We start from the raw sequence: 26,616 nt of genomic DNA, 5'->3' as shown, positions 1-26,616 counted from the left end.
CTTTGTAGACGATGCAAAAATCATGAGAAGTGTGAAAAATTAGGACAGTAGACTATTGTAAAAAGATCTACTAAGTATTTCAGTGGCTTTGACCCATCATTTTTCACTCATATTTCCGAAATAATCATTCACATCAGCATGGTATATTAGCACAGCCTAATTCACACCCTGCCCTAATTTTTGACGTTATAGTGCATTCACAAGTGTGTTTAATTACGGTGTTTACTCTTGATATTAAGTGTGTCGTAGCCGACACCCGTAAAGTAAATCAAACAAGTTGGGATACACGAGGTAGTTTGTGATGACGTCACGACTTCACCTGTTCGATTAACTTCACGGGTGTCGGCTACGACACAATATCAAGAGTAAACGCCGTAATTAAATACACTTGTGAATGCACTATAACGTCAAAAATTAGGGCAGGGTGTGAATTAGGCTGTGCTAATATATCATACTGATGTGAATGGTTATTTCGGAAATATGAGCGAAAAACTATGGGTCAAAGCCGCTGAAATACTTAGTAGAAACTATTCTTGTACAGAGCCAAGAATGGGAAATCAAATTTATGCCAAAAAATGCAAAGTACTGGAAATGGGCAATAGTGACAAAAGACCATCCTAAAACTATTCCTTGGGAAGTCAACCCATTACATACATACATATACCAAAGGCTTTTTCCCCTTTACAAGGGAGGTAGCCAAAATACAAAGGCATAAAAACCATTCATTCCCACCCATTCCATCCCTAATACACTCCACTCCCTTCCACCCTCTACCCTCCCTCTTATCTTGGCACCTCCTGTATGACAGGTCATCCCTGCATCTTGTCCACTGCCCTGGGTCAGAAGCAGTGTTGCAAGACACAGCACATCCACAGCAAGGCCATTTCATTAAATCGGCGACCCCCCTCTCCATCCCACCATGCATATAAGGAGAAGACGGGGAGAAATCCCTTCGGGCTGCGTCAAATTTTGCTCACACATACTACCTCACCTCCCATCCCCCTGCCCATTCCACCTCATGCATCACATCATCATCCATATACAACCATTCTCCATTCACCCCTGTCTTCTGTCCTCTCCCATCCTTCCTCAACAGACATTCCCCTCTTCCCCAAAGCCTCCTTCACCCCATCCATCCACCTCATCCTAGGACGTCCCCTCATGTTCACTCCCTCCACATTTGCCTTCCATACCTTTTACTAGTCTTTCTTCACTCATTCTTTCCATGTGTCCAAACCATCCTAATACTCTTTCATCAACCTTATCTCCCAACTTCCTTTCCACCCCCGTTCTTCTCCTCACCTCCTCATTTCTCACTCTATCTAGCCTAGTAACCCCCATCATACTTCTCAGACACCTCATCTCAAACACATTCAAACTCCTTCTCTCTTCCTCTCTTACCTTCCATGTTTCTGCTCCATACAGTGCTGTTGGCACAATCACTCCTTCATACAGTCTCCTCTTAGCATCCATTCCCAAATGTCTATTCCTCATTACACTCTTCAATCCACCAAGGCATTTACTCACTTCTCTCAATCTACATTCTACCTCCACCTTCACTCCACCTTTTCCTGCCACATTTGCACCCAAGTATCTAAAACTATCCACTTCCTCCAGTCGCTCTCCCTTAATGCTCACTTCCAGTCTACTGCCACTTTCACCCCTTGTACATCTCATCACCTTTTACCCACATTTATCTTTAGCTTTCTTCTATCACATACTCTCCCAAACTCTGTCACCAACTTCCTCAGTCCCTGCTCCGATCCTGCCACAAGCGCAGTGTCATCAGCAAACAACAGCTGGCTCACCTCCCACTTTTCTCCATTTTCTTTAACCATCTCCAATCCCTGACCCACTACCCCATCCATGTATAAGTTGAATAGCCAGGGCGACATAACGCATCCTTGACGAAGTCTCACCTTTACCTCGAACCTCTCACTCTCTCCATTTCTAATCCTGACACAAGCTCTACTACTATCATAAAAACTCTTGACAGTTCCTAGAAGCTTTCCTCCTATCCCATATATTTGCAGTACCTCCCACAGTGCCTTTCTGTCTACCCTATCGTAAGCCTTTTCCAGATTCATAAAAGGCCAAAAAACATCCTTCCCTTTCCTATAGCTTTCTCACATATTTGTCTTACCACAAAGATCTGATCTACACAACCTCTACCCATCCTAAATCCACACTGTTCATCACCAATTACTCCTTCTGTTCATCTCCTAATCCTCTCAATCAAGATCCTCCCATAAGCCTTCCCAACTACACTTAACAAGCTAATCCCTATGAAACTACTACATTCACACTTGTCCCCTTTTCCCTTGTAAAGTGGAACTATACAGGCACTCCTCCAGTCTTCCGGCACTCTACCCTCTCTCCAGCAAACATTAAATAACCTCACCAGCCAGTCCACCATCACTGTGCCTCCTTTTTTTAGACATTCTGCATGGCATCCATCCAGACCAGGTGCCTTACCTGCTTTCATCATCTTAACAACTGCCTTCACTTCATCCTTCCTTATCTCTCCTCCATTTTCCTCACTCATCATGGTCATTTTCTTAGCATTTCCCACTGCAACTATCTTTCCCTCCCTAGCCTCCTTCACATTTAGCAACTCCCCAAAATATTCTGCCCATCTTCCCCTTACTGCCTTCTCTTCCATTATCATCTCTCCATCTGCACCTTTTACATTTTCTTCTCTACTTGATTCGCCTCCTCTTCCTCTCTTAATTTCTTTCCAGAACATCTTTTTATTACTTTCAAAATTTTCTGTCATACTCTTACCCCACTTCACATCTGCTCTCCTCTTTGCCTCCTTTACCTTTTGCTTTGTATATAGAATAGAATAATACAGGCTATCCCATGACAAAACACAATATCTCTTCCTTTAATGACTTATGGGCCTCTCTGGTGGCTGTAGCCAGTTACCTGGAAGTTGTGGATCTCCTTCAAGAAAGACCTGGGGCATGAGATTGATTGATCAAATACCCCCAGATATAAATACAAAGAGAAATTCCTCTCAAGACACACAAGATGCAGTTACCAAATTTGGGGACATAGAACATGTCATTTATGTTCATAAAATAATGAAAATAAAAAGGTTCTTTGAGTAATTCATGGATCAATTTGATGGGTATGGCTAGATACCTCACAACCATGTAATTCCTACTAAAGTACTGATGCTATAGATTGAATGAAATGATACACAATTTTGGGCATTTAAATGGAAATGTGAATAGATACAAGTGAGAAGTTAATGACAGCCTGAATACCAACATCAATTTTTACCACTTTAGCAGGTGAAAAACAACAGCAACAATGGATACAGTGCATGGGGGATGGCAGTAGTTACATCTAAATATATATATATATTTTATTATTCACACTCTGCCATGAAATATGAGTGCAAAGTGGGAGAATCTGTACCTTATACAGAAACATAGAAATAGCACAACAGAAATATTTGTGACCAGGTTACAAAGACATAGTTTGAGGGTAACTCTTCCTGTTACCATCTCTGCGACTGTGTCAACAACCTTCTCCTATCAAGGATTTATCACTCAATAGTTTCCTGACTTGTACATGCATATATATTTATACCAAATCCTTTTTCCCCTTTATAAGGAGGGTGGCCCAGCAAAGGCATACACCTACTCGTCACCCATTTGTTGTCCCTTTTATCTTGGCTCCTTGTAGATGAAGGATCATCCCTGTCCCCTGCCCACTGTCTGGATCAGAAGCAATGCAGCAAGACACAACACCTCCACATCTGGGCTTAACAGCTAAAGCTGGTTTACTCCCACTGCTTAATTACAAGGCAACCTTCTCCCATCATTCACTTAAGAATTTACAGGGCAGACAAAAAGAACTACTTTCTTATAATTCCAACTTTTAACCACAATTCTACTTCATATTACTTTCATATGAATAATGCATGAGCAAAATGATCAATTAATGTTCGCTGGCTGAGTGGGTTAGAGCATTGCTATTTGTGGCAGAGGTCGGCAGAGGCAGTGGCTAGAACTTTGCCTTGCAAGCAAATTCATATCAAAGGCATATTAAAATAATTTTTCCGATTCAAAATGTTCTCCATAAGGAGGTACTGCCCTGGTCTCCCCTGAGAGGAGTTCATGATATTGAACTGAAACCGAATCATGCCAACAACCATCTGTTACATTTCTACCTTGCATGACCAATAAGCAATGGGAAGACAATACTAATGCTTACTAAAGCATGACTATAAAACAACCACAAAAGTATCATAAACAAGACAAATTTAATTTACCTGCATCAGTGCTCCAAGAAATTCAAATATTTATTCCTACTTGACAACACTAATTAAATGCCAAAAAGTAATGGACTACATGTCACTTTAACTGTTAAGATTTAGTTTTTGGCAAAAATATAGTTAACAAGATATTTTCCTTTTACAATGGAACATTGTTTTTAAGATGTGAAGCTCTACATGAGCACATTTTGCCCTAAAGTAATCCTACCTACTGGGCTCTGGGTTCTGGAATATAAGGTGCAATAAGGCAAAGACAAGCAGAGGATATTATGTAGCCACACAAGATTAAGTGCATCCAGTTGCTTACATAAATGTAGAATGGAGTGAAGTCCTGGTGCACAAATGTCAGCAGCATGAAGAAAAAGCAAAAGCAGAGTCACCAAGCACCGAGCCTTAGCAAACAGTGCTTTATCTCTTTACAGTCAGATCCAAACAAACCAAAGCAAGTCCTTAACCTCTTCCACATTGACATGCTTTACCAACTTCGTTTTGGCTGAGAATAATTCATTCTCGGCAGCTAAGAAGGGACTCTGACCCACGTTCACCCGTATACTGTCTAAAATCTCATGTCCCTCTGCACAACAAAATCTATAAAGCATATCATGTTGAAAGAGTTAAGAACTTATGTGCACAGAAAGCCTTGGGCTGCTCCTGCTGTTTCTGTCTTCTCCATTCAATATGAAGACTTTTTTTCTGTCAGAAAGAACTTTATGCCAATTTGCATGCAGAGATAAAAGTATTCCTTTTCATTTACTTGAACACAATTACTCTAGAATAGTAAACATATCAAACTGTAAAGTCATAAAATAAAACATGTTGAAAAAACAAAACAAAACAAAACAAACAATGGTGAACTTACAGCAATATTGGTTTGGTTCAATGTTGCACCTTCTACAGTGATTTTTTCAGCAGAAGCATGTAGCAAACACTCTGGCCACTTTTCCCTCAGATACATAATTGTCATACTTGATATATGCATTCCAAAAAACTGAAATAGAAATTAAAACAACATATAATATTTGATGGAATATGCTTTCTCTCCAACAACTACCCACATTGCTTGGCATGTAACAGGTATTCTGAATGGAATTACAGATTGACCTCTCATTAATGGACGTTAATCAGCTGTGTTTGTGGTCTTTTCGCTGTGTTTTAGGTGCTGTTGTTTAGTGCTGTGCAATCACTATGCCACCCAAAAACCACTCCAAATCAACGGATTATTCACATCAACGGACACCGTTACCCCCCTTTTAGTCCGTTATTGAGAGGTAGTACTGTACACATGTACTAACCTGTCCAACATTGGAATATGCATTAGTGGTATGGTCCCTACACAAAGTGAAAGACAAATGTAGGATCGAAAAAATAAAAAGGGCACCAACCAAACTGGTTTCCAGTCTGGATGATTATGAAAATAATATCATAATTGTATGTATGCATATTATAATATTATAATATATCATAATAATATTAGGACCCAGGGCAGTGGACAAGGTGCAGGGATGACCCGTCATCTAGGAGGTGCTAAGATAAGAGGGAGGGTGGAGGGGTGTGGAGTGTATTCAGAGATGGAATGGGTGGGAATGATTTTATGTCACTTCCTTTTTGACTACCTCCCTTGTAAGGGGGAAAAGCCTTGGTATATGTATGTATGTATAATAATATCATAATACTGTATTATAATAATAGTATATTATATGCATAAGGAAGGATGAAGTGAAGGCAGTTGTCAAGATGATGAAAGCAGGTATGGTACATGGTCTGGATGGATGCCATGCAGGATGTCTAAAAAAAAAGGAGGTACAGTGATGGTGGACTGGCTGGTGAGGTTATCTAATGTTTGCTGGAGAGAGGGTAGAGTGCCGGAGGACTGGAGGAGTGCCTGTATAGTTCCACTTTACAAGGGAAAAGGGGACAAGTGTGAGTGTAGTATTGTCAGAGGGATTAGCTTGTTAACCCCTTCAATACGGGCCACATCGCACATCTAGCAGCATTAGCTGCCAGATATGCGATGTTGTGTCATAATACTTGCATTATAAAAAATAAAGTCACTGCTCTATCACTCGTTCTCTTTCACCCGTGAATTTTGATAACCATAGAAAATATGATGAAGCCAGTTTACAGAGTATGTGGGTCACGCAGGTATGACTATAATAAATATAATCAAGACGCCGATGTCGGCATCCTTGTATACCCACTTGCTTCTCATGATGCCTACGTAGGCATCACTATATGGAAGAGGTTAAGTGTAGTTGGGAAGGCTTATGGAAGGATCTTGATTGAGAGGATTAAGAGAGGAACAGAGGGAATAATTGACGAGGAACAGTGTGGATTTAGAGGTTGTGTAGATCAGATTTTTGTGGTAAGACAGATATGTGAGAAAGCTATAGGAAAAGGTAAGGATGTTTTTTGGGCTTTTATGGATCTGGAAAAGGCTTATGACAGGGTAGACAAGAAGGCACTGTGGGAGGTTTTGCAGATATATGGGATAGGAGGAAAGCTTTTAGGAGCTGTCAAGAGTTCTTATGAAAGTAGAAGAGCATGTGTCAGGATTAGAAATGAAGAGTCTCTCTTACAAGCACAATAGCAAAAATATGTGAAAAAGTCATCAAAAGTAGATGAGTTATCTGGAAGAAAAAAAAATATATATACTGAATCCAAAACAATTTGGATTTAGACAAGGAAGATCATGTACCACAAACTTTATTTGCTTCTACTTGAGACTAATAGAAATAATACAATAAAGGGATGGATGGGCAGATTGTGCTTTTCTAGATCTACAAAAAGCATTTGATAAAGTACCACATAAAAAGCTAATAAGAAAAATGGGATCAATAGGTGGTATTAAAGGAAAATTATTGGAATGGATGGAAGATTTCTTGACTGGGAGAAAAATGAGGGTAGTACTTAAGAGGCAAATATTTGACCTGGGAAGTAATGATAAGTGGTGTTCCACAAGGTTTGGTATTGGCTCTGATCATGTTTGCCATTTATATAAATGACATGGATGAAGGTGTGGAATGTTATATGAACTTTGCAAATGATGCAAAAATACTAGAGAGAGTAAGTACAGAGGAAGATTGTGAATCACTACAGAAAGACTTAACTCTGGAAATATAGCCAAAAGTGGGAAGTGGGTTTTAACATCAAGAAATGTAGTATAAATGAGTATGGAAAAAGTAAAAATATAATATCGAGGAAATACAAAATAGGTGCAGAAGTAAAAAAAGTGAGCTCAGAAAGGGACCTAGGAGTAATTATCAGCAGGCATGTCACCAGACAAGCATATCAACAAAAGAGTCAGAGAAACCATCAATTTACTAAGGTCAATGAAAGAGGCTTTTGACTATTTGAAGGAAGAAATGGTAAAGAAAATATTAGTTACACTGATAAGACCAAGATTGGAGTATGCTGCAACACTATGGATACCCAGTACTAAAATGAATATAAAGAAATTAGACAGAATAGAAAGAGGAACGACAAAGATGGCACCAACTCTCCAAATTGACATATGAACAAAGATTGTCCAAAATGGAACTACCAACCCTGGAACAAAGAAGAGAAAGAAGAGATCTACTGACTATTTACAGAATTATGAAAGGAATGGAAGTCCTAGATAGAGATAAATTATTAAAGTGGGACAAGAAAAAAACAAAAGGACATGAAAAGAAACTCAAAAAGGATAGTTATAGAAGAGATCTGAAAAAGAATAGCTTTCCACACAGAGTGGTGGATATCTGGAATAAATTAGATGAGGCATCAGTGTGTGCAAATACTATTCAAGAATTTAAGAACAAACTAAATGCTGAAAGATAAAAAGACGAGTCGCAATGAACATAGCTCCCTTCCCATATAACACAACCACGTAAAATACAATTCACTTACCTGGGCTAGAGTTACCATAGATGGAGAAATTTTTATTTCAATTTGAGGTGAACCATCTGAATCCGAATTAATTTCATTTGCAATAAAATCTTCCTCAAAATCACTGGATGTAAAGTTTTCATGATCTCCACTAAATGGACTTCCTCTTTGATCATTCACCTGTAATGATAAACATGGTTCCAATTACTTAAATCATTGAATCTTGTGTATAGGGTCCTAATTAAATAATTTTCATCTGAGATGGGAAGTAACTGATATTGAAACAGTACCAACACAGGGAAGGGTTATGGGAGGGTCTTAATTGAGAAGATTAGAAGAGGAACAGAGGGAGTAATTAGGGAGGAACAGTGTGGGTTTAAGAAAGGTAGGGGTTGTGTGGATCAAATTTCTGCGGTAAAGCAGATACGTGAGAAAGCTTTAGGAAAAGGTAAGGATGTTTTTTTGGGCCTTTATGGATTTGGAAAAGGCTTATTACAGGGTGGACAGGAAGGCACTGTGAAAGGATTTGCATATATATGGAATTGAGGGAAAACTGGTATGGGCCGTCAGGAGTTTTTATGAGAGTAGTAGAGCCTGTGTTAGAATTAGAAATAGAGAGAATGGCTGGTTTGAGGTAAAGGTGGGACTGCGTTAGGGATGTGTCATGCCTCCATGGCTGTTCAATGTGTACATGGATGTGGTGGTGTGAGAGGTAAATATGAGGGTAATGGGTGGGGGATTGGAGTTTGTTAAATAAAATGTAGAAAAGTGGAAGGTGAGCCAGTTGTTGTTTGCTGATGACACTGCACTTGTGGCTGGATCAGAGGAGGGTTACGGGATTTAGTGACGGAGTTTGGGAAAGTATGCGACAGGAGAAAGTTGAAAGTAAATGTGAGTAAAAGTAAGGTGATGAGATTACAAGGGTGAGAGGATGACAACAATTTGGAAGTAAATCTTAAAGGATAGAGGCTGGAGGAGGTGGATTGCTTTAGGTACTTGGGGTTGCATTTGGCAGGAAAGGGAGGAGTGGAGGTGGAGGTAAATTGTAGATTGAGAGAAGCAAGTGTCTTGGGGGATTAATAAATATAACATGAAATAGGCATTTGGGAATGAATGCAAAGAGATTATATGAAAGGTGATTGTGCCAATAGTACTGTATGGGGCAGAGACATGGACTTCAGGGGAGGCAGAGAGGAAAAGTTTAAATGTGTTTGAAAAAAAAAAAAATTCTGAGAAGTGTGGTAGGGGTTACAAGGCTGGATAGAGTGAGAAACAGGGTGAGAAGGAGAGCTGGGGTGAAAAAAGAGATGGCAGATAAGGCTGAATAGATGGATGGATGTGGTGAAAGGGGCGTTGAGCAGGGTTAAGTGGAGAATGGATGTGTATAGATGATACTGTGATGCAAGGAAGAGAGTGGGTGTGGGATAGGGGGTTAGGGAGTGGTTATATGTGAATGATATTTTGACGCAGCCAGAAGTGATTTCTCTCCATCTTCTATTTTACTGCATGAGGGAACAGATGGGGAGGGGTTGCCAACTATCTAAAGCAGCCTTGCTGTGGATGCGCTGTTTCTTGCTACGTTGCTTCTGACCCAGATCAGTGGGCGGGATACAGGGATGACTTGTCATCCACGAGGAGCTAAGATGAAAGGGTGGAAAGGGTGGTGGATGGGAGTGGAATGGGTGGGGATGACATGGGTAGGAATGGGTATAAGCCTTTTTACTCTGGCTACCTCCCTGGTAAGGTGGAAAAAAAAGCCCTTGGTATATAGATAAAACTAATACAGAATAGGCCAGGTCACAGGTTCAAACTACCCCACATGCAATCACTACACAGCAGACACATAACACCTTGTATTACAATGTCCCATACAAACAATCCCTAAACAACAACACAAAACATCTTCCATGAGTGACTTGTGGACCCACACAGAGGCTGCTGACAATTACCTGAAGGCCACCAGTCTTCTGCAAGAGACTAGGGGCAACAGATTGATTGATACTCTGCATGTAAAGTTTCTGGTCTGCTGGGTACCTAGTATATCACATGCCTTGTTCTTCCTCTTACTCCTATTAGTACACCCCCATTACTCAATATCGCTATTACTAACAACAGGCAAGGAGATAGGAGTTAATGTTACTGTTGAGTTCCAAGATTTCCACCATTTTATGTGTAACCTTTTTTTTTATTTTTATTTTTTACAAAAAATAAATAAATAAATAAATAAATAAATAAAAAATAAAAAAATAAAAATAAATAAATAAATAAATAAAAATAAATAAATGAACTAACTTTAATTTTCAAATAATGAGGAATAATTGTGCTGTACATGATTAGATAATACTGCTGCATGAACTAAAAAATGAAAACAACTCATCTGTTAAAATCAATTCATCTATTCTCATTGACATTAATCATTTCATAATTGCTAAATGCCTACCTCTTTCTCAACCCGCACATCCTGCACTTGAAGTGCAATGATTTTCCATTCCTCCTGATTAAACAAGCTGCTGGTGACACCCACCTTCTCAATTTTCTGTAATAGAGAAATGATTATGATTTCACATAACTACAACAGCTCTGAAAAATAACAATTTACATTCCAACCACTCATTAGTGCTTTTGAGTCCTCACTAGCCTTCAATCAATATATATGTCAGCTAGCTTTGGGTACTGGTCCTTGCTGTAGAGATGCTGTATCTTGCTGCACACATATTGGAATGGATGAAAGATTGCCAGAGGATTAGAGGAGTGTCTGTATAGTTCTACTTTACAAGGGAAAGGCACTCTACCCTCTCTTAAACAAACATTAAATAACCTGACCAGCCTGTCCACCATCACTGTACCTCCTTTTTTCAGGCATTCTGCATGGTGTCCATCCAACCCAGGTGCCTTACATGCTCTCATCATCTTAACAGCTGCTTTCACCTCACCTTTCCTTATTTCTCCTCCATTTTCCTCACTCATCATGGTCATTTTCTTAGTGCTTCCCACTGCAACTACCTTTCCCTCCCTATCCTCCTTCACATTTAGCAACTACCTAAAATACTCTGCCCACCTTCCTCTCACTGCCTTATCTTCCATTATCATTTCTCCATCTGCATCAAAAAACAAAGGCATAGAAACCACTCCCACCTATTCCATCCCTATTGTACTCCACTCCCCTCTCCTCTCTCTCTTATCTTGGCACCTCGTGGATGATGGGTCATCCCTGCATCTTGCCCACTGCTCTGGATCAGAAGCAGTGTCGCAAGACACAGCACATCCACAGCGAGGCCGCTTCATTAAATCAACGACCCCCCCTCCCCTCTCCATCCACTCATGGAGAAAAGGAGATGGGGAGAAATCCCTTCGGGCTGCACCAAATTATTTCTCATACATACTCCCTCACCCCCCATCCCCCACCCATTCCACCTCATGCATCACAGCATCATCCATATACAACCACTCTCCATTCACCTGTCTTCTGTCCTCTCCCGTCCTTCCTTAACAGACATTCCCCTCTTTCCCAAATCCCCTTTTACCCCATCCATCCACCTCATCCTAGGTTGATCCCTCATGTTCACTCCTTCCACCTCTGCCTTCCACACCTCTTTTACTAGTCTTTCTTCACTCATTCTTTCCATGTGTCCAAACCATCCCAATACTCTTTCATTAACCCTATTTCCCAACTTCCTTTCCACCCCCGTTCTCCTCACCTCCTCATTTTTCACTCTATCAAGCCTAGTAACCCCTATCATACTTCTCAGACACCTCATCTCAAACACATTCAAACTCTTCCTCTCTTTATGTTCCATGTTTCTGCACCATACAGGGCTGTCAGCACAATCACTCCTTCACACAATCTCCTCTTAGCATCCATTCCCAAATATCTATTTCTCATTACACTTTTTAATCCCCCAAGGCATTTACATGCTTCTCTCAATCTACATTCTATCTCCACCTCCACTCCTCCCTTTCCCACCCAAGTACCTAAAACTATCCACTTCCTCTAGTCTCTCTCCCTTAATACTCACTTCCAGTCTGCTGCCACTTTCTCCTCTTGTACATCTCATCATAAAAGAAAATACAGAAAAAGACTGAATCACTACAGAGAGACCTGGACAAAGTCTGGGAATGGAGCCAAAAGTGGGAAGTGAACTTCAACATCAAGACATGTAGTATAATGGAATTTGGAAAAAGTAAAAAATGAATATCAGGACAATATAAAATTGGTACAAAGGAAGTAAAGTAAAGTTAGCTCGGAAAAGGTCCTAAGAGTAATCATTAACAAAGACATGTCACCAGACAAGTATATAAACAAAATAGTTGGAGAAACCTACAATTTACTAAGATCAATAAAGATGGCTTTTAATTACTTGGTAGAAGTAACATAAAAAAAAAAAAAAAAAAAAATTGTCACACTGATAAGACCAAGATTGGAGTACGCTGCAACACTATAGACACCCAGAACAAAAAAGAATATAAAGAAATTACAAAGAATCCAAAACGCAACAACAAAGATGGCACCAACACTTTCAAAATTTACATACGAACAAAGATTGTCCAAACTGGAACTACCAACCCTGGAACAAAGAAGAGAAAGAGGAGATCTACTGGCCATTTACAGAATCATGAAAGGCAAGGATGGCCTTGACAGAGAAGACTTATTAAAGTGGGATAAAAGAAAAACAAGGTGCCAAGATAAGAGGGAGGGTAGAGGGTGGAGGGGAGTGGAGTGTATTAGGGATGGAATGGGTGGGAATGGTTTTTATGCCTTTGGTTTTTGGCTACCTCCCTTGTAAGGGGGAAAAAGCCTTTGGTATATGTATGTATATATGTATGAAAAGAAACTCAAAAAGAATACAGTAGTTATTGAAGAGATCAGAAAAAAAAAAAGTTTTCCACACACAGTGGTGGATGTCTGAAACAAATTGAACAAAACAATAATGTGTGCAAAAACCATACAAGAATTTAAGAACAAACTAGATGCTGAGAGATACAAAGGCAAGTAGCTATGAACATAGCTCCCCTTCCTGTATAATACAACTGGGTAAATACATACAATATATACCCTGCCAAACTCAAACTCACTTTCCCCTGAGAGTTTAGTCTTACTCAAGCTTGCACTTACATTTTTTTTTCTCACACATACTACTAATCTCCTCTTTCTTTTCCAGTTTGTTCCACATCCTAGGGTTCAGGTTTAATTTTTCCTCCCTGACCCTCTTTTGCAGTGACTTTTCATAGAAAAATACTGAGGAGGATTTCCAGTCCCCTCACTCTATCCCAATTAGTCATCTGACACAAATGGGAACATTGTGGCAGCATCCCTATTCCCCCCAACCATCACCAAATGTGCATATGAAAAAGAGGAAGAGATTCTGAAGTGATAAAAAGATAGATTTAGGGAGGGAGCAGGGAGTACAAAGGAGAAGAAAATAAAATAAAAGAAGATGAGAATTTTTTTTAATTAGACAAGTGATATGCTGCTCTGGTTCATCAGAGTGGACCTACAAAGCCCCTAATGTAATGACAGCACATAACTAACTAGTATGTAAATTCAAGTCTTAATTTGGCCAAATGAAATGCAGAGACAGGACCCCAGTTCAGATCTTATCCTGTATACTTTGTATCTATATGAATGGCCTTTTCCTCCTTGTATGAGGAAGGCCCAAGTCAAATAATGCCTTAATAGTTCATGGGAGAAATACAGAAGATGATACTGTATACAGTACTATAATTAAGCAAAATCCATCTTATTTTCATAGCTATATAATGTCAACTAATAGAATCCTATACATTGTGAGAAACTTCCCATTACATAATAATAGTTCCAGCCTATATCCTAATTTATGCAAAGTTTCCTTCTGCAGTTTTGCCTACTTGAATACTTGAAAAACATCAGCTAATAGCATACACAACAAGGTCATGGATTTTCCTAACTAAAAAAAAGAATCATACTCACAATACTTATCCCCAACTTCTTGATCAAATTTTTTTCAAAATATTTCATGCAATGTTTCTTCCTGAAATTTTGCCTACTGGAATAGTTGAAAAATATCAGCTAATAGCATGTACAACAAGGTCATGGTTTTGCCTAACACTGTTTAAATACTAAAAAGAGAATAATACTCACAATACTTAACCCTGATTTCTTGATCAAAACATCTTCAAAATAGAGGGGGAAGACAGATAGTCTCCCTATGTGTATTTCTGTTCGGTAACGCACATTGATGACCCAAGATATCAGCCTTGGGATACCTCTGTAATACATAATACAATCATTACAATTAAATACGTACACAGAATTTGTCAACAATTAATCATGCAACTACATACATACATACATACATATACCAAGGCTTTTTCCCCCTTACAAGGGAGGTAGCCAAAAAGGGAAAGGCATAAAATAATTTCCACCCATTCCATCCCTGAATACACTCCACACCCCTCCACCCTCCCTCTTATCTGAGCACCTCCTGGATGACGGGTCATCCCTGCACCTTGTCCACTGCCCTGGGTCAGAAGCAATGTTGCACGACACAGCACATCCACAGCAAGGCCGCTTCATTAAATCGGCGACCCCCCCCTCTCCGTCCCCCCATTGGATAAAAGGAGAGAACGGGGAGAAATCCCTTCAGGCTGCGTCAAATTTTGCTCACACATACTACCTCACCCCCTACCCCTCCGCCCATTCCACCTCATGCAATCACAACATCATCCATATACAACCATTCTCCATTCACCCCCGTCTTCTGTCCTCTCCCGTCCTTCCTCAACAGACATTCCCCTCTTCCCCAAAGCCCCCTTCACCCCATCCATCCACCTCATCCTAGGATGTCCCCTCATGTTCACTCCCTCCACATCTGCCTTCCATACCTCTTTTACTAGTCTTTCTTCACTCATTCTTTCCATGTGTCCAAACCATCCTAATACTCTTTCATCAACCCTATCTCCCAGCTCCTTTTCCACCCCTGTTCTCCTCCTCACCTCCTCATTTCTCACTCTATCTAGCCTAGTAACCCCCATCATACTTCTCAGACACCTCATTTCAAACACATTCAAACTCCTTCTCTCTTCTTCTCTTATGTTCCATGTTTCTGCCCCATACAGTGCTGTTGGCACAATCACTCCTTCATACAGTCTCCTCTTAGCATCCATTCCCAAATGTCTATTCCTCATTACACTCTTTAATCCACCAAGGCATTTACTTGCTTCTCTCAATCTACATTCTACCTCCACCTTCACTCCACCTTTTCCTGCCACATTTGCACCCTAGTATCTAAAACTATCATGCATCTAATCTTAAAAAAAACATATATTTTTGTTATCTACATACCTATTTCATTAATAAGGAACTAAGATGAGAGGGTCAATAAACAGATTTTTTGATAGGTGTGAGATGATTTTGGTGTGTATGTTTTGACTCAGTCACCCCTTATAAGGGTTAAAGAGTCTTTTAGTATATGTAACCATGTCAATATTAAAAAGATCAGCAAAGAAACCAAAACAAACTACAAAAAGAAAATATCCACAGAGAACCATTGCAGAAAAAACAACTAAGAGCATTTCAATACAAAGTGGTGGTATAGGGGAAATGCCTCAAGATTCCCTCTATGAAAGATGTCAGAGGCAGATGGAATTGCATCAAGGGGGAAGAGAGTTGCAGTCTCCCAGCAGAGGGAAAGATAGAGCATACTGGGTGACTCTTATAAAAGGTAATTGTGCAGGAAAAGAGTGAGATGTTTCAGAAAATATAGTGCTGCTTGGTCTCATCAGGAGTATAGGAACTGTTACCAAGTTCTGAAGATTTGTAACCATGAAAACAGCTGTAGAAAGAAATAAAGATGCAATATTACAGAGATGGAGTGGTTGAAGGCCTTCAGTAAAAATAGAAGCATTGATAAAGCCAATGGCTTTGGACTACCTTGCTCAAGGGTAATGAGTAAGGTGCACCACTCCAAACATAGAAACGTACTCCATACAAAGGTGAATGAGTTAGACTAAGAAAGTTTTCAAGGGGGTATACTGCTCTAGCAATAGCCAAGATATAAGGTCATCATTTGAGTCCACAAGTAAAGGATAGTCCAAGAATGTTTAGGGTACATAATAAAAAATAGTTTGTCAATAAATAAATGGAGTAGTTCTGTGGTAGACTGTCAAATGGTCAAAAGAAATTGAGACCTAGTGTTCAATGACACTAGGTTCTCTCTGCCCCATTCAAAAATTATAGAAAGGTCAGAAGTCAGGTGTTCTAAAAGGATAGAGATCAGTTTGAAAAGGATGTGGGAAAACAACTGGGACTTGTTAATAATGGGTGATTTCAATTTTACAGACATTGATTGGATGAACCTTGATAAATTTTCTCGGTGACAATTACTTAATTCAGCATGTAAAAGAGCCCACAAGACATGGAAATTTACTTGATCCATTGATCACTAGCTGCGAATGCATGATAACCAATGTAGAAGTTGGTGAAACTATTGCAAATAGCAATCACAACTTAGATTCAAACTGCTAAACTTTTTTAGAATAGATATTTGTGTATCTAAAATACCCAATTTTAGTACAGCTCAGTTCATAGGACTATGTCAGGGGCTTCAACTAATAGATTGGGAGGTAAAATTAAGCAACAGACCTCTAGATCAGATGTATTTACCTAGTTGTATTTTACAGGACGAGAGCTATGCTTGTAGTGACCCATTTCTGTATCTCTCCACATCCAGTTTATTCTTAAAATTATATATAAATTTGGCATTCACTGTTTCTCCATTCAGTTTGTTCCAGACATCAATCACTCTGTGAGGGAAGCTATTTTTTTCAGGTCTCTTCTGTAACTGTTTTTCTTTAGTTTTTTTTGTGTCCTCATTTCCCTTCTGTCCCACTTTAATAAGTTGTCTCTATTGAGAATTACCATCCCTTTCATAATTCTGAAAATGGTCAACAAATCACCTCTTTCTCTTCTCTGTTCCAGTGTTGACAGATGTAATTTCTCCAATCTTTGTTTGTATGTCAGATTTGACAGTGTAGGTGCCATTTTTGTTGCTGCTCTTTGGATTCTTTCTAATTTTCTTATGTTCTTCTTTGTGCTAGGTGCCCATAGTGTCACAGCACATTCTCGTTTAGGTCTTATCAGTGTAACACTTATTTTTTTACCATCTCCTCATCTATGTAGTCGAAGGCCACTTTCATTGATCTCAATAATAAGTCTCTCTAAATAATTTACTGACATGTTTATCAGGTGTCAAGTCACTTGAGATAATTACTCCTAGGTCCCTTTCTGAATTGACTTTATTGATTTCTTTGTTTCCAATTCTATACTGTCCTGATACTCTGTTTTTACTTTTTCCAAATTCCATTATGCTACTATTGTATGCATGTATTGGTTAGAAATTAAACTACATGTAGAATTAGATTAATGCGTAGTTTCTGTGTACGTATGTGTGTGCGTGCGTGCTTTAGCGTGAGTTCCAGAGTTCTAGAAGTCGTTGTACCTGTTAATTAATTGTCATATAAATTGTAATGCGAAAGTTGAGTGAATGGGATATAGATCTTTATTACTATCAAATTTGAAGTTGTCATGTAACTGAAAGTGTGTAAATGTAAAATTCTGTATGCAAATGAATAATTAAAATAATTAGATAAATAAAAGTTAGCAACTGTTCTGTGGATCGAATCGGTGCTTGTCACGCAGCACGCCAGATTTTTGTGTGAGCTCGTTCTGTACGCATCAGTGCATTTTCCGTGACTGTGGTGAAGAGTGTGAAGACGAAGTTGTTCCTTACTCCTACAGTATATTAACTTTTTGACGTGCAGCGTTTTACTTCACCTTATTGTTAACCGAAAACAATAAATGGTGGCCCAGGTGGGATACGAACTCAAAACTTATTTACAAAAAACCAAGTGCTTCTCGCCCGCCCATACCCACCCCACAGCGTCTCTGCCATTGCATTGGCAGTGTACAAGTCTCTGTCTGCATTGTTACAACAGAGTGAAGATCTGTGTGACCCTTTTTCCAGTCTGCGCTCCTTGTGTGATCCCATATTGCATTTTCAAGCAATTCTCTGCCCTGCAAGCGGCATTCCACCATACACAAGCGCCAGTGCTATAAGGTCACCTCACCACGCTACCTCCAACCACGTTCGTCGCTACCCAAGCCAAGCCTTCGCCCGCATTTTTCCGTCTTTCACTCTCACCGTCACCCTTCAGCTCGCACCCCCTACCCAGCTGTCAATCATTCTTCGATTCAGCTCACCAACTACCTCACAGCATACGCGTGACTCCAAATTCCCGCAGACGCGTACTTCGAGTCATCTTCTTCTTCAAGTGGATTCCGCAATTCCAGTCTCTGCTCCACTTCTCCACTTCCAAAGTGGAATCCGGAAACCACGACCGTTTGGAAGTCTCCGCTCCAGCTTCAACCACTTCCACTGACGTGCTGTACTGTGCTTTGCCCAAACGAGGTCACCATCTTCCAGCCCCAGCTCACGGCCTAGCTCCATGCGTGACGTCACCGTCCGCGCAAGGCACCACTCCACCTCCATCCGCTCTCCGTTCCTCACAGCGAGACCCAACGGACTCGCCTCCACTGCGACACCAACCACCTCCGCCGTCTTTGCTGAGCGCTCTACCCTCCACATCACCCACCCGACGTCGTCTCCGTTACACGACGATTCCAGTCGGTTTACTGAGCCCCTCCTCCATAAGTGCCATTCTTGAACTTAAGTTTCTAAAGCAGTTATTTATACTCGTAAAATCAGTGTTGTGTTATAACTTAGCATTGCCATACAAACAATAGTGTTACTTTTTGTTTTCTTTATGTCATTACCATTATTACCTGTATTTTGTGTATGTATATATTAATGTTAAATACCTTCATAATTCCTTATAACTCCAATATATTTCTGTGTACCCTTACTAAAATCTTCCACTGTTTGCAGCAAGTTCCACTGCTCTTCCATTTCACCTGTGTGTTTCTCCATCCCTCTGTGTCTTCTCTCTACATCTCAAGACGTCTTCTTCTAGTATTTCTAAGGTAAGTGGAAAACCATTTTGGCAGTCAGTACATCCTTTATGACAGACTTTCCTTGTAATATTTTTCATAGCCCTCCCTCCAGAGTCTACCTTCATCCACAGACTCAACACCTTCACCTCATCCCTCCCCAAAATTCTCATCGCTACTCAGTGTGTCACTAAACGACCTTCCACCCCTACCTTTTTCTCCGTTCTCATCCCCAAGTTTAAGCCCTACCAACATGGCTTCTTCCTCAACCCAACAACCCCGTCAACTCATGACTATTGTACACGACACGGTAGACGTACCCAAATTCACAGGTTCCAATATTCCCTCCCATTCATTCCTTAACAATGTCGAAGCAGCTATTAATCGTAGAAATTGCACTACTGATGATGAAAAACTCAGTGTCCTACGCAGCTTTGTTGATCAGAACTCCGTAGCTGGAGACATCCTGCAAACAGATGCATTTCAAGAATGCAACACATATTCTACTTTTGTTGACTTAATTAAGACTCAATTTGGCCAACACACTACCCTTGGTGTTCTCACTCCCCTATATGACCTTGCCTTACAAATAAACTCTCCTCCTTATGTCAGAAAAGAAAAGGCTGCAAGACTTGCTTCAGACCTAAAGGCTCGTCTAAAATCCACTCTAGCATCTTCCAACTGGGTTGATGCCGATGGAAAAATCTCCCTTAACCAGGTTGCATCCCTCTTTGCGTACTTTCGCTTTCTTTCTCTTCTCCATCCAGACACCTTAAACAAAACCAAATCCATACAGTTCACTCCAAATATGACCATCTCAACTTTGTCTCATCAGATCCAAGAGTCACCAAAGACACTGACAGACATTGATGCCCAGCCAGCCCCAATCCCCAAACCTACCTTAGCAGTTGCACATGTGTCCCGATCTGCCTCTCGGCAAAGATCCACTTTCCGTCCCAGATCCATTTCTCGACCTAGACAAAGATCCTTCTCACGTTCAACGGTTATTTGTTACTATTGCAAAACCCCAGGCCACTATGCTAACAGATGTGCTATTCGTCTCTCCACTCCTCCCGATAAAGATTGCCCTGTCCACGGTAAATGCTTCCATACGGCTGCAGAATGTCGTGTTTTGAACTCCAACCCCTCTCAACAGACTTTCTCTTCCCGTCGAAGTTCCCCTTCTTCTTCTCCTATATGACTATCTCCCTCTCCTTCTCTCAGCACAACCCCTCCTAACATGCCTCTCCCATCCCCACCACCCACCCTTCCCATTTGTACTCTTTCTAACTCTAACACATGGTCCAATGCTATTTCCATTCCTGCTATGGTTCATACCTTTCCTATATCTCTCTTCATAGATACTGGTTCTCCTGTAAATATCATAACTTCTTCCACCTTCCACAAACTCCGCCTATCCTATAAGCATGTTACAATCTTGGAACCTTCCGATCTCCAACTTACTAACGTAGATGGTGTTCCATTTCCAGTTTTAGGTAAGATCCATCTTCCAATAATTCTTCATCCTAACAGTCACGAGATTCATATCCCTCTATATGTGGCTGATGTACAGTTTCCTGCAGATGTCCTTCTGGGACTAGCCACTATGCAGCAATATGGAATTAGCGTCTTTCCCCAACGCCATGGCATTGCTTACGGTCGTCATTTTATACCAGCCCTACCCTTGGCGACTACTTCTCACCCACCTTCTGCAAATCCCCCCTCCCACAGCATGCCAACTGTGTCAGTGCCCACTATTGTTGCTCCTCCTACCCCCTCTACCCAGATTCAGATAACTCAAACTGAGAGTACTTCCTCCCCTTCTCCTCTAGCTCCCACGTCCCAGGATACTGTACAATCATCATCTGAACCTTCTCTTCAGAATTCACTTCCTCCTTCTAGTGAACAGACCTTGCACAAAGTTCCCACCCGTACAAAGCGTTTGCGTTCTTCTCGCATGCCTAAATCAAGGAAAAGGAATACCAAATGTTCTCCCCCTTCTACAGAATTCTCTCCAACAGAAAGCCAGATTTCTCCTTCCTTGGATGATTTAGTAATTACCTCCTCCCCTGTCTCTGATGTGCTTTCCACAATGTGTCGCACTACTCATGCAGTGTTAACAAGACCTGTGACTCTTCCACCACATGAGTATTTCAAAGTGCAGCTTCGCATTTTCCAAGCTCCGGAATGTGATGTTCTCTGTATGCCAGAATCCACACGTGTCAAAGGCATATCACTAATTTCAGCCTTATGCACTACCTCCAAGAATGGTCGTACGTCTTTTCTTGTTGCCAATGACACTCATGCTCCCCTCCACCTCAAACTTGGTACTAACTTATGTGATTTTCTTGTGTATCCTTCAAGAGTAAAAGTCATTGATGACCAAAATTCTTCCTTGCCAGTTTGTACCATTAACTCCGATGTGCATCAGGCACAGGTTCCTATTGACGCATCTCACTTCAAAACCCTTGACTTCCCCGATGCTCAACAGGATTTAACTTCTTTATGCAATGCCTTTCGCCATGTCATTGCCTTGCCAGGTGAATCCCTAGGTTCTACAGACCTCATTCACCACCACATCCCCCTTCGTGATGGCTCTAAACCTTGCTATATTCCGGCTTATAGACTCCCGCACAGTAAGCGCAAGATTGTGGACAAGCTCATTGCAGACATGCTTGCCCAAGATATCATTGAACCTTCTATTTCCGAGTGGAATTTTCCCCTATTTGTTGTTCCCAAACCAGATGGTACATTTCGCCCTGTTGTTGATTTTAGAGAGCTTAACAAAATCACTGTCCCCGAAAGAACGCCCATTCCCGTTCTCCAGGAAATCCTACATTCTGTTGGTCAGAATAATACTGTCTTTTCAACTTTAGACCTAATGTCAGGATATTTTCAAATTCCTCTTGCTCCGGAAAGCAAACCTCTAACAGCTTTCTCTACCCCTTCTGGTCATTTCCAATTCAAACGTTTGGCTATGGGTCTCACTTCTGCTCCTTCTGTCTTCACACGACTTATGCATACCGTACTTCATGGCTTAATTGGTGAAAATGTCTTCATGTATTTGGATGACATCATAATAGCTTCCAAATCTGTACCCGACCACATTCACACCCTTCAACAAGTCTTTTCTCGTCTTGCAGATGCCAACCTTAAACTTAAACTCAGCAAATGCTCCTTTCTTAAGAAAGAAATTCGTTTTCTTGGACATGTACTAACTTCTGATGGCATTCTTACGGTTCCTGATAAAGTCAAAGCTGTTGCTGACTTCCCTCGTCCAACGGACCTTGAGCACCTTCGCTCCTTCCTTGGTCTTTCAGGTTATTACCGTAGGTACATCCGCAATTATTCAAAAATTGCAGCCCCTCTTACTTCCCTACTAAAGAAAGATGTACCCTTCCACTGGTCGTCTGCCCAGGAACAAGCCTTTGCAGACTTAAAGAATGCCCTTACCACTGCTCCTGTCTTAGCCTTTCCTAACTATGACTTACCCTTTATTCTCTACACCGATGCCTCATTCCAAGGTCTTGGTGCTGTCCTCATGCAAGAACAAGACACACACCTTCAATCCCTATAGCTGCCAAAAATGTTCTCCACTACCTTCCTTTATTAAATTAATGTTCCATGTATGTTCTCCATGTATATATATATATAATGTTCATATGCCAGCATGTACTAATTGCATTTATATCTTTTGTACGTTACATTGTAAGTCGCTGGGGCCAGCTCCTTTCACGTGGCCGAGCGTTTATTGTATGCATGTATTGGTTAGAAATTAAACTACATGTAGAATTAGATTAATGCGTAGTTTCTGTGTACGTATGTGTGTGCGTGCGTGCTTTAGCGTGAGTTCCAGAGTTCTAGAAGTCGTTGTACCTGTTAATTAATTGTCATATAAATTGTAATGCGAAAGTTGAGTGAATGGGATATAGATCTTTATTACTATCAAATTTGAAGTTGTCATGTAACTGAAAGTGTGTAAATGTAAAATTCTGTATGCAAATGAATAATTAAAATAATTAGATAAATAAAAGTTAGCAACTGTTCTGTGGATCGAATCGGTGCTTGTCACGCAGCACGCCAGATTTTTGTGTGAGCTCGTTCTGTACGCATCAGTGCATTTTCCGTGACTGTGGTGAAGAGTGTGAAGACGAAGTTGTTCCTTACTCCTACAATATATTAACTTTTTGACGTGCAGCGTTTTACTTCACCTTATTGTTAACCGAAAACAATACTACAATTCTTAATGTTGAAATTCATCTCACATCTCCGACTCCATTCCCATATTTTGTCTAGGTCATCTTGCAGCGATCTGCAATCTTCTTCTGTTCTCACTCTCTTTCGAGGTCAGGAATAGATTAATTGAATTAACATTGATTTCAATGGGAAAGAACATTTCTATTTACGTAGTCACCTTGGTCTTTGGTCTTTTGGATCACGTGTTGGACTCGTGATCGACAGCTATTTCCCTCCCGGACGAGAGCTCAGAACTCGTATGACCGATCTATGGGTAATGCTATGACCTTACACACACACACACACACCCAACTCCCCGCCCACGAGAGTCAGAGTAACGACCCGAAGCGCAGCGACACCGAAATAATTTCGGCCCTGGGCAGGATTCGAACCAAGTACTACGAGCACCACCATGCTGGTAGTTCAGCGCTCTACCAACCACGCCACCGAGTGTGTGTGAATTTCAATTTACGTGGAGGCATACAGAACGGATTAATCGTGTAAATAGAAGTACCACTGTACAGCAGTCAAGACGAAGGCATTAACACAAACAAACTTTCACCTTATTTGTCTAACCAAACCTAATGTAGATTACAAGCAACAAATCTACATATGTGTAGGTCGATGAAATAAAAGTATGATAAATTTGTCTAACCTAACTTAACCTGTATTTAGTAATGAAGTAACTATAATTCTAGAGGTCATCAGGGTAACTGTCATTGTCTGAGATGTTGATGGCAGATTTTGGATTCTGGTCGGACTGCGTAATGTAGAGGAGTTTAGCTTGAAAAAAGAACAAAGCTCAGGTCCATAGCCCTGTTTTAAAATATGTATTGTGATGATGTCACTTGGAGTAGGAGAAACCAGGTACACAATGTCAATGCCATTGTCATACTGACATTGGCAGGACTGAGTAGACAACATGGAGTCTTGAACCTACTGTTGCAGCTTCATTTGTTAATGCATTTGCTTTTAGCAATTTCTTTTTTATTCTTATTGATTTCTACCAAGAAAAATGTAGATTACATTGACCTACTATAATTTACAAAATATTTATTTTCTATCACTATCGGAGTTAGCGGGCGTCGTGTCACATCTCATTGTGTGTGTGTGTGTGTGTGTGTGTATATGTGTATGTGTGTATATATGTGTGTATATGTGTATGTATGTATCATACTAAAATGTAACAAAAATAAATAAATAAAAATAATTTTTTTCCTCAAGGAGAGCAACTCCCCATAAGCTTTGCTTCACGCTCTTCCTTTTCAACAACTAATTTTTAAAATTTTTGTATATATGTATGTCTAAATTGTATTTTATAATGTTGAATAAACCTTAACTAACTAACTATATTGCATAGGTATGCACTTCTAAAAATTAACCAAGTGCTCATGTGAAATGTCTAAGAGTCTACTTAAGCAGTGATCTCACTTTCTCCTTTCACATTATAGTCATCCTGAGAAAATCTAAGCAAACTTCTAGCTGGATACTCATTACATTCTCCTACAAAGACAATGAGTGTCTTATTCCCTGTGATGATATTTTGCCCAACACAGGATTACTGTGGCCAAATGTCATCCCCCAAATGTCATCTGATACCAAAGTTCTGAAGGCAATTCAATGTTCCTTCTCCCAGCTACCCAGTTAGGTCTCTACTTCCTGCAAGGAGAGAAAGGTATATCGCCATAAATACCTGGAATATTCTAGATGTGCCAAATTGCTCACAGATGAGCTATATGGTTCTTCAGTATAATGAGCAAACTAGATATAAATATTAAATGCCATAGAAGTACTTCACCAACCCTTGCACCTCCCAAAACAAAACCTCTATTCATGTCCACCATCACCAAGAATGGGGACTGCATGTTCAATTGTTTACCACATACAGAATGTGACCAGCTGCAATGACATTAAACATTTAAAACTAAACTGGAAAGATTTCTATGCAGGATCCCTAATGCACCACCAGTTACACAACCCAGTGCAAGGTACTTTTTAATGTAATCCTTGATCAAATGGATCTGTTACTGAGATGAATGCTTCAAGTGTTGTAATGAAGCATACACCTCTAAAATATTAATTAATGAGCACAAGAAAAAAATTAGGAATATATAATCTAAGCAAATAAAATAGTATGATGATATATAATTTAATCATTATACGTTTCAATCTGTAGTAGGACTTACAACAACCAGAGGAATATTCAATCAGGATATAATTCCCATTGTTGTTGACAAATAAAATGCAAAATCATGAAAATGCAAATGGTCAAATCAAATTTAAATTTATCATAATGGAATGCCAACGGACATTACCTGGATACGAAGTAATATACGACCACAAGAATTATGATAATACTAAGGAGGGGATACATGGTGTCAATAACAAGTTTATAACCCAAATCAACAATTGGACACCAGTTCCCTCATCCTTCCGCTAGTTCAGCGACTCACGCCCCTGGTTTGCGATTGTGATTGTTTACAGTTACCAGTCCGCTAAAAACCGAACGAAAAGGGAAAGGGCTAACAAATTCAAATAGGATCGCTTATAACAGTTTGTATATGACGATGGTATTTGAAACTAACAATTTATTAAATCATAGTCATGAAATTTGAAATTGCACATTGTGGTCACGACGAGTTTCTTAAATGATAATTGTGTCGTTTTGAACCTGGGAGTGAGATAGTGGTTTTGAAAAAGAATACACGAGTGATCAAAATAACGCAAATTACACTATCACAAATTTCAGGTTCAAGAAAAAACATAATAACTATGTTTTTTCTTCATAGTACAATGCACATGAGAACTATGATATTTCTCATGTGCATTGTACTATGACGTTCAGTGTGCTGAATTCGATTTTGATAACAAAAGTTTCATATCACGTCACATCATCACATGTTCTCAATGTGCAACAGAACCGTTTTTATGCTGTTGTGGTAATTGTTATTGGGAATCTTAGTGTTTACCTTAGTTCGGGAAACTTTCCCTCAAAGTGTTATTTTCTTCGATTCAGGAGCCTTTCCTGAAACTTCGAACCACGCATATCGTAACTTTTAATAAGATACGATTAAACTCCCCTCCTCTTTATTTGTTAAATCTATGCAATAATTTTGGTTTGATAAATCGGAAAACTTTGAGAAATTATTTAAAGCGAATGTTAATAACCAGTGGCTTTTTGAGCTCTTTTCGAACTCGTAGGAGTCCCGCCGAATACGGCCCACTATCGTCGGGTCAGAGATCA

The 26,616-nt window shown here is 40.0% G+C and overlaps 1 protein-coding gene across 2 annotated transcripts in view; it reads right to left on the bottom strand.

Moving 5' to 3' along the window:
- Window positions 1-25,845, bottom strand: part of hob (bridge-like lipid transfer protein family member hobbit) — a 107,551-nt gene extending 81,706 nt beyond the window's left edge. The window contains exons 1-6 of one of the 2 annotated variants that reach the window (XM_076203643.1): window positions 25,688-25,845; window positions 14,271-14,397; window positions 10,593-10,688; window positions 8,174-8,332; window positions 5,148-5,276; window positions 4,596-4,619 (exon numbers count right to left, since the gene is read on the bottom strand). In XM_076203643.1, the coding sequence (XP_076059758.1) occupies window positions 4,596-4,619; window positions 5,148-5,276; window positions 8,174-8,332; window positions 10,593-10,688; window positions 14,271-14,397; window positions 25,688-25,746 (594 nt within the window). In that variant the 5' untranslated portion in view covers window positions 25,747-25,845. The remainder of the gene's footprint in view (window positions 1-4,595; window positions 4,620-5,147; window positions 5,277-8,173; window positions 8,333-10,592; window positions 10,689-14,270; window positions 14,398-25,687) is intronic. The other variant, XM_076203644.1, reaches the window with a different exon arrangement.
- Between the last annotated feature and the right edge of the window lie 771 nt (window positions 25,846-26,616).

This window comes from Oratosquilla oratoria, chromosome 20 (genome assembly GCF_046742065.1).
Source record: "Oratosquilla oratoria isolate Oo_2021 chromosome 20, ASM4674206v1, whole genome shotgun sequence".
Classification (NCBI taxonomy): Eukaryota; Metazoa; Arthropoda; class Malacostraca; order Stomatopoda; family Squillidae; genus Oratosquilla; species Oratosquilla oratoria.
This window is presented reverse-complemented; position numbering and strand designations above follow the sequence as displayed.